General features: G+C 40.1%; 1 protein-coding gene across 5 annotated transcripts in view; it reads left to right on the top strand.

Moving 5' to 3' along the window:
• Nucleotides 1-12,299, top strand: part of MAP3K5 (mitogen-activated protein kinase kinase kinase 5) — a 202,219-nt gene that overhangs the window by 176,801 nt on the left and 13,119 nt on the right. For all 5 annotated transcript variants that reach the window (XM_032485004.1, XM_032485005.1, XM_014562399.2 and 2 more), the window contains 2 exons: nucleotides 4,956-5,141; nucleotides 8,634-8,739. In XM_032485004.1, coding sequence (XP_032340895.1) covers nucleotides 4,956-5,141; nucleotides 8,634-8,739 — 292 coding nt within the window. The remainder of the gene's footprint in view (nucleotides 1-4,955; nucleotides 5,142-8,633; nucleotides 8,740-12,299) is intronic.

Genomic DNA, 12,299 nt, shown 5'->3' with positions numbered 1-12,299 from the left:
CATAACAAAATGCCTTAGACTCCGTAGCTCAAACAACAGAAATTTCTTTCTCACAGATCTGGAAGCTGAAAGTCTAAGAGCAGGGTGCTGGCAGGTTTGATTTCTCCTGAGGCCTCTCTCCTCGGCTCGCTGCTGGCCACCTTCTGGCTGGGCCCTCACCTGGTCTTCTCCGTGTGCCCTCGCTGTCTCCTCCTCCTCTTACAAGAGCACTAGTCCTATTGGGTTAGAGCCCCACCTTTATGACTTCACTTAACCTTAATTACCTCCTAAAGACCCTCTTTCCAAACACAGTCTCATGAGAGTCGGGGCTTCAACATACGAATTGGGGGTGGGGTGGGGCAATGACACAGTTTAGTCATAAAACCTGGGAAAATGTATTCCCTGGGATTCTGCTTACAGAAATGAGGACGACTCCATTCCCAACTCTGCCCTGGTGCAAACAGGGTTTCTCCCAGCTCCAAGCGGCGGGTGATGCCTCCTGTGTGAGAGCAGAAGCGCAAGCCTCCTGTGGGTATAAGCCTCCCAGACACGCCTGGCCCAGACGTAACCCTTGCCTCTTCTTTTAGTTCTGTGGGTGTCAGGGACCTGTGAGCCTGCTTCAGCACCTGTGGCCACCACCTGTCATCCATCATCACTGTAGATGACACATAACTTCTTTCCTCCCTCCTCTCCTAGAAAAGTGTGGAGCTGGAAGTAGGGAGGGTCAAGTTTTAGCCTCAGTGCAGCAGGTTACATGGTCTCAGTTTTTACTGGAATGGAAGCAGAGCCGAGCTCTCTCTCACCTGCTTGTCTTTGTCTTGAGAACCCCACTAAGTTTCTCTGCTGATTCCATCACCTTAGGAATTCTCTAATGTCCATGTCTTTAGATCCCATAGGAGGAGTTGAAATGCCGTGTGTGTGCCTGCATGGTCTCTGGGTACAGGGAGAACTGAAATAATCATCTTGTATGCTTTCTGGGAAAACCCTGACTTGGGTCCTGGAGGGAAGCTGCCTCCAGCAGGGACCCTGAGACCCGGGAGGGAGGTGCTTTGGGATGAGGGCACCCAGGCCTCTGAATTGAGGTTAGGATGTGGCACAGGAATAAGGAGATGTGGAGGATACAGGAGAGGTCTTGAACTTTTAGCTGTCACTCTTGCCTTTCCATCTGCTCTCTGGGGTCATTGAGGACTGAAACTGGATGGCATAAGTTAAGAAGAGGAACCATGTTTCATTGGAGGGAGCAACTAACTGGGCAGCAGTTGGAGGTCATCCAATCATTCATTCATTCAACAAACACTTACTAAACATCTACTAGCTACCAGGCACTGTTCTATGTGCTGGGGACACTACAGTGAACAAAGTGGAAAAAAAAAAAGTCTGCCTCCCATTGAAACCGATGTTCTAGTCAAGGGAAAAAACAATAAAAAATTAGTAAAGGCTTAGATGAATATATAGTAACAAATATAGTTAAATATATAGTTATATGTTACTCTATACTATATATGTTACATATATATATTACTATATATGCTAAATATATAGTCATGATAGCAAACACTTTCTATGGGCCAGGTATTATTCTTATATTTCTTATGTCTCTACTCACTTAATCCTGGTGACAACAGCACCACAGCAGTGGTTCTGTTAGTATCTTCCTTTTGCAGAGGAGGACACAGAGGCACCAAGGAGTGGAGTAACTTGCCGAGGCCATGCAATGGAGTCGGGGTTTGGACCCAGGCAGTCTGGCTGCAGGGTCTGTGCTCTCGAGCCCCACATCGCTCTCCTCCCTGGTCTACCAGATGGTGACAAGTGCTGGAGAAGAACAGAGTAGGGGAGGGGACAGGGCTTGGGTTATGGGAGGAAATCTCCAGTAGCCACTGTGAAGTGAAGGCTTTTCCTATGGCTACCGGTGTTAAGATGCCTGTTTTAGGTTAGAAACATAAAGCACAGGGATCACCTAAATCCTGTAATCATCCCCAGTGGGTGTGCTTTTCCAGCACAGAAAATGTCTGCTTGTTTGGGGGTCTTCTTTGTCTCCCTGCTGGACTATAGGTCCATGAGGGCAGGGACTGCCTTGGTCGTTGTCATTTCCCAGCCCTCAGCAAAGAGCCTGGCAGAAGACTTCACTCCCATGACTGTGCTGAAATTCTTAAATTTTGGAGTTGGTTAACCCTATTCAAGTGTTTGTGTCTTCCTAGTTTTTTAAGGCATGCTTGAATGTTTTCTGTAAAAGGAGAAAGGAAAGAAAAACTTCAAAGAAACTATTGGAGAGCATGCCGTGGTGTACGAGCATGAAGTAACCAGTGAGGACCAGAAACTGCTGGTTAGCATCGCTTAGTAAATCGAGAATCGTCAAGTGATAGACAGGGTCCTTTTGACTGTGCTGCTGGGGATGCCATGAATTGTGTCCCGGGACATCACACGGTGATCTTGTGGTAGAGCAGGCAGGTCCTGACCCAGGTTTACTGCTGGTTCACCAGCTAACTAGGGCAGTAGAAGGCAATGATTAGGAGCTTAAGCTCAGCCTCAACTTGCCTCTGAGGCCTGGTTCCACCACTTTACAGCTGTGTGATTTGGGCAAGTTATTAAACCTCTCTGAGGCTGAATTTCCTAATCCATAAAATAGAGGAAACAATGGTATTTACCTCACAGGGTTGCAGCAAGGAGTAAGTAAGATCGTGAGTCATTGAGACAATCATAGAAAGTGTTCCATAAATGTTAACTACTGTTGTTGTTATCATTACAAGCAGGCTAAAAACAGTTATCTAATATCTTTAATTTTTTTTAACAACTAGATGGAAATGTCTTTTCATTGTATTAACTATTTCTAGGTACATCTTTCTTTTTAAGCCTACCCTTAGTAACAAGAGTAAAATGTAGATGTTGGTCAGATCCTCAAAGGGACCCACAAAAGCCTTTTCAATCTGTAACGTCTTTCAGAAATCGACTCATCATTTTTAAAGAGTTTTAAGGGATAAAGAATAGAGAGCACCTTTGCAGGGGAATCTGTGAATGTACTGTGAGTGTTCAGGAAATGTACGCTGTCAAATGCTACCTTCTGATACTGAATCAGGCTCTCTTGATATGATACCTAAGATGCTTGCTCATAAAGGCATATTAATGAGTGCATACATCAGTGAGTGCATACAGAGAGGCAGGAGTGAGAACAGAAATAACGATTATGTAAGTGGATGAAATACTCTAGACAGAAAACATTTCCCAGGGTAGACGGAGTTCCTTTGTGGGACAGTGGCACCAAAAAACCAGAAGCAGCATGTTTTTCTGTTGTGAAAACAAAGCTAATGTCAAAAAAATGTTTGCTGTTTAAACTGCTGGCAAGCACATAACTGATTTTTCACTAAGCTTCCAATTTCTGAATAACTCACATTTTTCTTCTTGAACATATTTTCATGTTATTATGATACTGCCTGTGAATCTTTACTTTGGGTGCAGTTTACTTGGTGGTAAGAAAAGAAACAGTTTATCATTATTCCCTGTCTGATTTTAAAATATTCCCTTCATGACAGCTTTCAAGCTTTTTAATATAATCTTTTCCCATCAAAACGTAAACATGAAAGGGTGCTCCCAAATGAAAATGTATTGAAAGAAAGAACTTGATGGTGCATTTCTCTTTTACTTTAATAGACTCCTAGATATTGTAATTTTCATAGCCCAATTGAGGAATTTAATTTTAATGATGCAGTAACAAAATGTGCAATACGAAATAAGCATAATAAAAATCCCATTGTTTCTTAAAGTTAAATGAGGATAAATAACATTCTACTATGTTTCCTTTAAGGATGAAATGTTTCTTGCTCAAAGTAAAAAAAAAAATTCAGCTTGAGAGAGGGAATTTGTTTAAATATTGTATTTAATTTTTTTTGCTATTTTTTTTTGAGGGGGAGTTACTTAGGTCTATTTATTTATTTATTTTAATGGAAGTACTGGGGATTGAACCCAGGACCTCACACAGACTAAGCATGCACCCTACCCACTGAACTATACCCTCCCCCTGAAATATTGTATTTAATTTTTAATATGTGAAGTAGTCCATTTGGCCCATTCTTATAATTCATTGATGAATAAGGAATGGTTTTCAGGATGGAGTTTGAAGTGAGCACCTGGTGTTTTTTTTTGTTTGTTTGTTTGGGGGTGTTGTTTTGCAGGGGAGGTAATTAGGTTTATTTTATTTATTTTTTAGTGGAGGTACTGAGGATTGACCCCAGGACCTTGTGCACGCTAAGCACGCATTCTACCACTAAGCTATGCTCTCTCTGCTAAAGTGAGCGCCTTTTGATTGCAAGGAATTGACACTCTTTAAGGGCAATTGAAGTACTGGGGACATGTTGTTGGTAGACATACGTAGCAATAAGGGAAGTGGACTCAAGGTTAATTCCAACCATAGCGCTTAGCCGAGCCTCACAGAAACTGAAACGAAAGTGTGATACCTGGAGACTTCAAGTCCCAGAAGTTTGTACATCTATTCTCTGGCTTGGTTGCTGTTAGCCCCCTTCATGTGTCATTTCTGTTTCTGTCAACTTCTCTCCCTTCCGATCATCATTCTCAGCTCTGTTGCTTCTGCTCCCTCCTTTCCTTATAGCTGGACACACTCTTGCCCCTATTTTATGACTTCTCTCTCTGGGCAGACTTTGAACCTGCAATCCTATGGCTTATTGCCTGATTAAAATTTCAGAGAGTGGGATCTTATTGCCTCAGCTTGTCCCTGTCTGGGGCGAAGCTTTGTATACCTGACTATATCACGGCTATTGGACCATGCATGCGGTGGCTGCCTTCCTCTCAAGGTCTGACTACTTCTTTTTTGGAGGGAAAGGAGCCAGATAGTTCAAATACGGTCTTTCCCTTTAACAGGGGGCATTTTGAAGCCCAGATCTTTGCAGCAGGGGCTGCAGAATGGTGGGTCTGCAGCTGATAATCCAGCACAGATCTACTGACAGATGGTTGGTTTTTATTCGCAGGGGGCTGAAGAACCCAAACTGAAATGGGAGCACATCACAACCCTTGTCACAAGCCTCAGAGAATTTGTGAGGTCCACTGACCGAAAGATCATAGCCACCACCCTGTCGAAGCTGAAGCTGGAGCTGGACTTCGACAGCCACGGCATTAGTCAAGTCCAGGTGGTGCTCTTCGGTTTCCAAGATGCTGTAAGTGTGACATTTTGCCCATGTTTTTCCACAGACTCTGGCTAAAATTAGAGAATAGGGTAAAAACATAAGTTCTGTTATCTTTTCTCTCTTTAATAATTCAATTTACTCTATTCTCTTTGGATCGTTAAGTAAGCATGAGATGGTTGCCTGACCGTGTGCCTCAAAGTACCAGATTTGTTGTTTGGTAAGTTTGCCTCCCCTCAAGATTAGATACACATAAGATAGCACCATGGAAAATAACAAAACTCACAACATCTCCCATGGTTGCACTTCGTTTTTATGAAATCATGTAGTCGGCCACTGTTTATTTTGATGATTTTAGCAACAAAGCACTCTTCACTCTGCACTTTCAAATTCTGTATGAGAAGTGCCATCTAGTGGTCATTGAGAAAAATGTAACCATTCAAATCAGAAGGATCACCGAGGAATAAAACCAGTAATTATTTCCTCCCCTGCTCTGGTTTCAATACAGGACATTTAAAACATGCTTGTTTAATAAATATTCACTATTTCCTAGCCATCAATATACTTCAGATCACAGGGCATCACTGGATGAAATTTAATCCACAGGATCCACTGAGAGATCGCTGAGGAGTCCTCTCTCTCTTATTGAGTTGCTATGCAACACAAATTTGAGGCCAGTTTTCCAGAAGCCTGATTCAAAACCATGTGTTTTTCTTGAATGAGATTTGTCTGTGGAACTTTGTACCAGAAAAAGCCTGAAGTCACTCCCAGAAGTCCCTTACGAAGTGTGGGAGACTGAAATAAGACAGTTCTTGACAGCACCTTCTTGGAAATAAGCAAGCACTTGGCATAATTTTATTTAAATTCCCCTAGTTAATTCACTCCTAATGTCTTTATTGCTCCTACATAGGGGATGTTCTGGCAGTTGCATTTGGTGCATCAAATGATCCCTGATTTAAAACCAAGGTATAATCCCTCAGTGGCCACCTGTGCTCTCTGGAACTCAGTGTCAGCCACTCGGTCCAGTGCTGTATGGTAGGCAGGGCAACGCTCCTGACTCGACTGGGATCATGGGAAATGAAAACAGCTAGCAAAGCCTATTGCTAGTATTAAATGCTAAAGGTGCACTGACTGTAACTAGGGAACCCCAGCCACCTGCAAATAGAATGAATTAATTTAGTGAATTTGTACTTGTCCACACATTTGGCTTCCAGCCTAGAGGTTGGAAAGCAAATTGACCAGTAGAATTCAGACTGAGAGTGGGTTAGTTGTAGTCCTGGGCCACAGGCCGGGGCTCACACACACACACACATACACACACACCCTGCTCTTGCTCATTCAGTGTCCAGGAGGGGAGTGAACCCAAAGAATGGGCCCTCCGTAATATGCTGTTTAGTGAAGGACTGTGAGGAGCACCTCGTGGCTGTAGAGGATCCCTTTTCCATCTTCTGTGTGTGACTTTTGAGAGAAGTATTCTTGTTTAGTAAATGGTATGCCCCACATTAGTCAGATAAGCAGGCAAATCCTTTATGAAAGTACTAGGACAAAATCATTTTGAATTTTCTAGAACATGTGGGAACCTCGCAGTAGTTTGCTTCCTTGGGAGCAACTGCTCTGAGGAATTCCTGAGACCAACTCCCTTCTAGACTGGGGGATTTTGATGAAGATCAATCAAGGGCAGGAATAAGCAGTCAGAACTCTAGCTTTTGTGAGATGACAGCTGGGTCACCTTCTCCCCAGCTTCCTCCAAGATCTCTAGCCACAGCCCTGTTGGAAAAATGGCTTCTTTTCCTCAAGGCCCATGTCAACTAGCAATTAAGGGAGTTAATCTAAATTTTAAATAAGCTTCTCTTAGCCTTATAATAAAAGTTATTTTTAAAAAGGTAATGCACTATGGCTTATACATACAATGGAATATTATTCACCCGTGAAAAAGAAGGAAATTCTGAAATCTTACACTTATTGAAATAAGGCAGACACAAAAATACTGTATGATTTCACTTACATAAAATACCTAAAGTAGTCAAATTCACAGACAGGAAGTATAATGGTGGTTGCCAGGGGCTGGGAGGTCACGGCAAGGAGGGGTGGGGGTTATTGTTTAATGGGTATAGAGTTTTAGTTTTGCAAGATGAAGAGTTCTAGAGATGGGTTGTGGTGCTGGTAGCACAGCAATATGAATGTACTTAATGTCACTGAACTGTACACTTAAAAATGGTTACTTTTAATTGAAGTACAGTTGATTTACAATGTTATGTTAGTTTCTGGTATACAACAAAGTGATTCAGTTATACATATATATAAATCTATTCTTTTTCAGATTCTTTTCCATTTTAGTTTATTACAAGATATTGACTATAGTTCCCTGTGCTATACAATAGGACCTGTTTTTTATCTATTTGATATATAGTAGTTTGTATCTGCTAATTCCAAACTCCTAATTTACCCCTTCCCCCCCTTTCCCCTTTGGTAACCATAAGTTTGTTTTCTATGTCTGTGAGTTTGTTTCTGTTTTGTGAATTAAGTTCATTTGTATCATTTTTTTCAGAATCCACTTATAGGCGATATTATATAATATTTGTCTTTCTTTGGCTAACTTCCTTCACTTAGTATGATAATCTCTAGGTCCCTCCATGTTGCTAAAAATGGCATTATTTCATCCTTTTTATGGCTGAGTAGTATTCCATTGTGTATATATACTACATCTTCTTTATCCATTCATCTGTCAATGGACATTTAGGTTGCTTTCACATCTTGGCTACTGTAAATAGTGCTGCTATGAACATTGGAGTGCATGTATAAGATGGTAAATTTTGTTATGTGTATTTTACCATAATTTTTTAAAGGGAAAAGAAAGGTAATGCATATATCTATTTCAATGTCTATTTTAATGTGTGAAACATTAATAGTCACTAAAAAATAAGATACTCTTAAACAAAGATTTTTAATGTGAACAGATGATCTGGAATGTTTTAGCAGATTATTCCCCTATTTTAAAAGATATACGCAAGTGTGGGAACAAAAACAAGACATGCACTGTGGCGGATCCGTAGACAGTACATACTTGCTCATTTCCCCCCTTTACCAGAGTTTCCAAGTCACCCGAGTGACTTAGTTGTGTTAAATGGCAGTCATAACATTTAAGAATAGCATTTACTTTTATTTAGAGCCCGTTGGACTCTTTTTTCCTCCTTTACCACCTGCACCATCCAACCTGTAGACATTGTGAAAGGTGGAAGCTATAGGTTCTGAGTCCCAAAGAGGAAACTGTTCCCATTTAATTAGACTGCCTTTCATTTAATCATTAGTGTGATGTATCTTGTTTGCCTACATGGGGATCACCAAACTTCATTTTAAAGGGGCAGTTTTTCATTAGTTTTCCAGTGAATAAAGAAATTATTTGTAATTTAAGGTGGAGAAACCTTTTAGTTATTTTGTTGATGGAATGTCATCCAAATGCGTGCATCAGCTAGGTTGTTTGCAGTTAAATATTAAAGTAGACCAGATGTCACTCTCTTTCTCCAGGTCAATAAAGTTCTTCGGAACCATAACATCAAGCCACACTGGATGTTTGCCTTAGACAGTATCATCCGAAAGGCGGTGCAGACAGCCATTACCATTCTGGTTCCAGGTCAGAAATACTTTATAACTTTGCAAATATTTAGTGTTCGATATTTTCAATTACTGTTCATTTGTCATTTATGGTGTCTCCCTACTGCTTTTAGGACCAAGTTAGCCTTTTAAAAAAAATCTTTCAAAGCCATCAAATAATATTTATTGAGTGTATACAGTATGTACACCAAGCAAAACATTTACTAGGAGTGAGGAAGACTTGCTTTTTTGTCTTAAAGAGCACATTTGGATATGAAGAGAAAGATAAAACTATACATGTAACCCAAATACATATGCCTTTTAATATCCAGATATTTGTGCCCACAAAATACACCCCTGTGCTATCCTTTCCCAGTGGTTCTCAAACCTGCCAGCTCATAGAGTGACGTAAGGAGCTCTTTCAAATTACAGCTTTCAGAGCTCCATCCCGGACTGAGTAAGAATCTGCCGGGGATAAAGCCCAGGAATTTGATTTCCATCCAGCTTCCAGGTCATTTTGATACACAGCCAGGTTTGGAAATCACTGGTCTAGACAGATCCCAGCTCTGTTAGCAGTGAGATACAAAAGGAGTAGTGTTCATGAAACCAGGTTTTATGGAGTAAGTGAGAGAGGTATTCATATTCTAAGGCAAACTTCCAAAGTGTTTTGATAGAGTGCCCATTAATGAAAAATTTTAAGCAGAGCTCTTCCACCTGATGTGTGTTTGTGTGTATATGTAAATAGATAAATAGATTTAGACATATAAATTAGAAACATATACTATTATACTAATTTGTACATGTGTTATATTCTAAAACAGAAATTTTAAAAGACAAGATAAACATGAAATATTTTAAATTTTATATCATTTATAAATGATACCACAAACTTTTAAGTCATCATCAACCCTTCTGAGTTGTAGAATTTCCTCTCTTCTCCCAGAATACCTTGTTTGATTTGAGAATGAGGGAACCAGTTTCAGTCTTTCTGTTGAACATTAACTTATGTTAGTGAAGATTAACTTACTCCTTTCTTCTGTAAGAAGGAAATAGAAGTTCTGACACCCCTGAGCTTTTCCCCTACGTGGCACACACCTGCACCCCTTGCCCCTCCTGCCACCATACCTTTGTGTTCTTGTACCTTTGCATTCTTCAGGTATCATGTTAAAAGATGCCTCTTTACAGAGTCCTGACATACCCTGAAGTCTAAAGTAGACTCCTCCTGGTACTCTCTTCCCTTGGAAATGGTTTTTCCCCATTGGTGACACTTGCCCAAATCGCAAACTACTTTTCTTGTCTAATGGCTATTTCCCTCTCCAGAGGGCAGCTGTGTCTGTTTCATTTTATCCTGTTCCAAGCATGTGGTCCAGCATGGTGCCTGGAAAACAATAGACCCCTGATAAACACTGATTGAAACAATAAGTAAATGAATTTCACCTGATTATAACAAATTACAGTGAAAATGTTTGTGTAAGCTTACAAAAAAATCCTAGTGAGATTTTTGAGGCACATGACTAGCAATTGGATATGAACCTGAGGGGTCTGTAGTTTATGTAAACCTGATATAATGCTCTAAGGAAGTCAGCAAATACTTATGGTTAAATGGTTTATCATTAGGATTGGCTTGGATGTGGGGAATGTTCCAAAAAAGGGTTATAAACCCAAAAGATACAAGTGGTGAGATGGAATAGGTGTGTATCACTAAAAGGGATGAGTATAGGCCATGAATTAAACCCAGTAATAACCTAAAGTAAGAATGCCCAAACAAGGAGAGGAGAGAGGGATTATACTTTGAAATAATTTAAATAGAATATAAATGGTCTGTTAATCTGATTTTTTTTATAAAAAAGTCCTTTTAAAAAAGATTACCTAAATGCAATGGATTGTATCCTGGAATAGAAAAAAAAAATCAGTGAAAAACTGGCATAATCTGAATGAAATCTATAGTTTAGTTAACAGTATTGTGGCAATGTTAATTTCTCAGTTTTGACAAAGATACCATTGGGGGAGCTGGGTGGAAGGTAGACAGGAACTCTCTGTATTATTTTTGCAGTGTTTCTGTAAATCTAAAATTCTTCCAAAGCTGAAAGTTTATAAAGCACATTGGTTGTCACAGTGTAGGCAAAAGACTGTTAAGTTTAGAGAGAGTGACAGAAACAATGCAGGGAGGCGCTTCTCCCCGCATGGGTGTCCCAGGGACGGGCACTGCTTTAACTCAGCCCATGTGTGGAGCCAGGTACATGCCTTATGAGAAGGAGTTTGCTAAGCACAGTTATTTGTCCTTCCACTGTGAAAACAGTTTCTTTGAGGACACTAGGGGGTCCCTGATGACAATGGAAATCACCGTTTAAAAACATTTTAAAAAGTGGAAATTTTAGAGAATTACATGAAGAAAGTATTTTGATATACTCCTTTCAGGACAGGGGGAGACAGTATGCACTGTGCACCAACATATACATGAGGAAATATGTGAACAAGAGGAACTGATTTCAAGCATTTGACAATTCCATCAGACTTCCGAATGTCCCTAAACTATTTTGTTATACAATTAAGATTTAAAGAAACTATACAAAAAATGCCTGTCTTTGTATTATCCTGAAAAAAAGTCCTTTTAGATGACAAAATACTACAATTAACCCACCAAATTTTGAAAGACATGGTAAAGAAACCAACAAATACAAAAGTTTACCATCATCAGTACATACATTTCCTAGATGTGTTTGCTGAGAGGACTCAGAACTTAGTTTCTAAACACCAGCATCCAATAAAAGGAATCAGAGCTCCTTGGAGAATTGGTTGATTTCCAGGCCTGGGGAAGAGGAAATACAAGGTGAACCTGGAACTTACCGTGATGGCAAAAAGTAAGGAAGTGCCCCAGTAGGATGGAGGCTTATTGAAAAGACACTGGAGATAGCTTGAAGGAGTTCCCCAAAGTCTAAGCCAGGACAAATTAAGCAAAAAAAAAAATAAAATAATAATAGTATTGGATTATAGCCCATAGAATAAATTAAACTTCTCTGAGTCCATACTAATATAAGTAATTGAATAAATATATGGAGTAGAAGGGCCAGCTCTTTGTTTTAGTAGAATTCCAATTAATAAATGGAGAAGGAATGAGGGAAATGGAAAATCACAACATTAGGCAAACAACACAATAATAATTATCGCAAGCAAGAGCCATTAATGGCTGCTAAGATTAGTAGGTGAAAGAGTGCTGAGAAACAGGGTATGTTTGAATGGTGTCAGAGACTCTCCCCACAGGTATCTACTAATTACAAAGAGAAAACAGTGACTTCCCCTTTACCAGAAGATCAAGGTAAGCATCACTCATCATAAGACACATCAGCATCGTGTGCCTCCTGATAGGGTGCACTTAGAAGGGCACAGCATCACCTTTGTGGTATTCTTGCCAAAAATGCATATCCTCAACCTAATCATAGAGAGACATAAGTGAACCAAAAATGAGGACACCGTACAAAATAACTGACCAGGACTCCTCAAAAGAATGGAGGTCATGGGAGATAAGGAAATACTAGGGTACGGTCACAGATTGGAAGAGACTAAGGGAACATGACGACGATATACAATGTGACATCCTAG

Source organism: Camelus ferus, chromosome 8, assembly GCF_009834535.1.
Source record: "Camelus ferus isolate YT-003-E chromosome 8, BCGSAC_Cfer_1.0, whole genome shotgun sequence".
NCBI lineage: Eukaryota > Metazoa > Chordata > Mammalia > Artiodactyla > Camelidae > Camelus > Camelus ferus.
The sequence above is the reverse complement of the archived record's forward strand: the minus strand, read 5'-3'. Positions and strand labels throughout refer to the sequence as shown.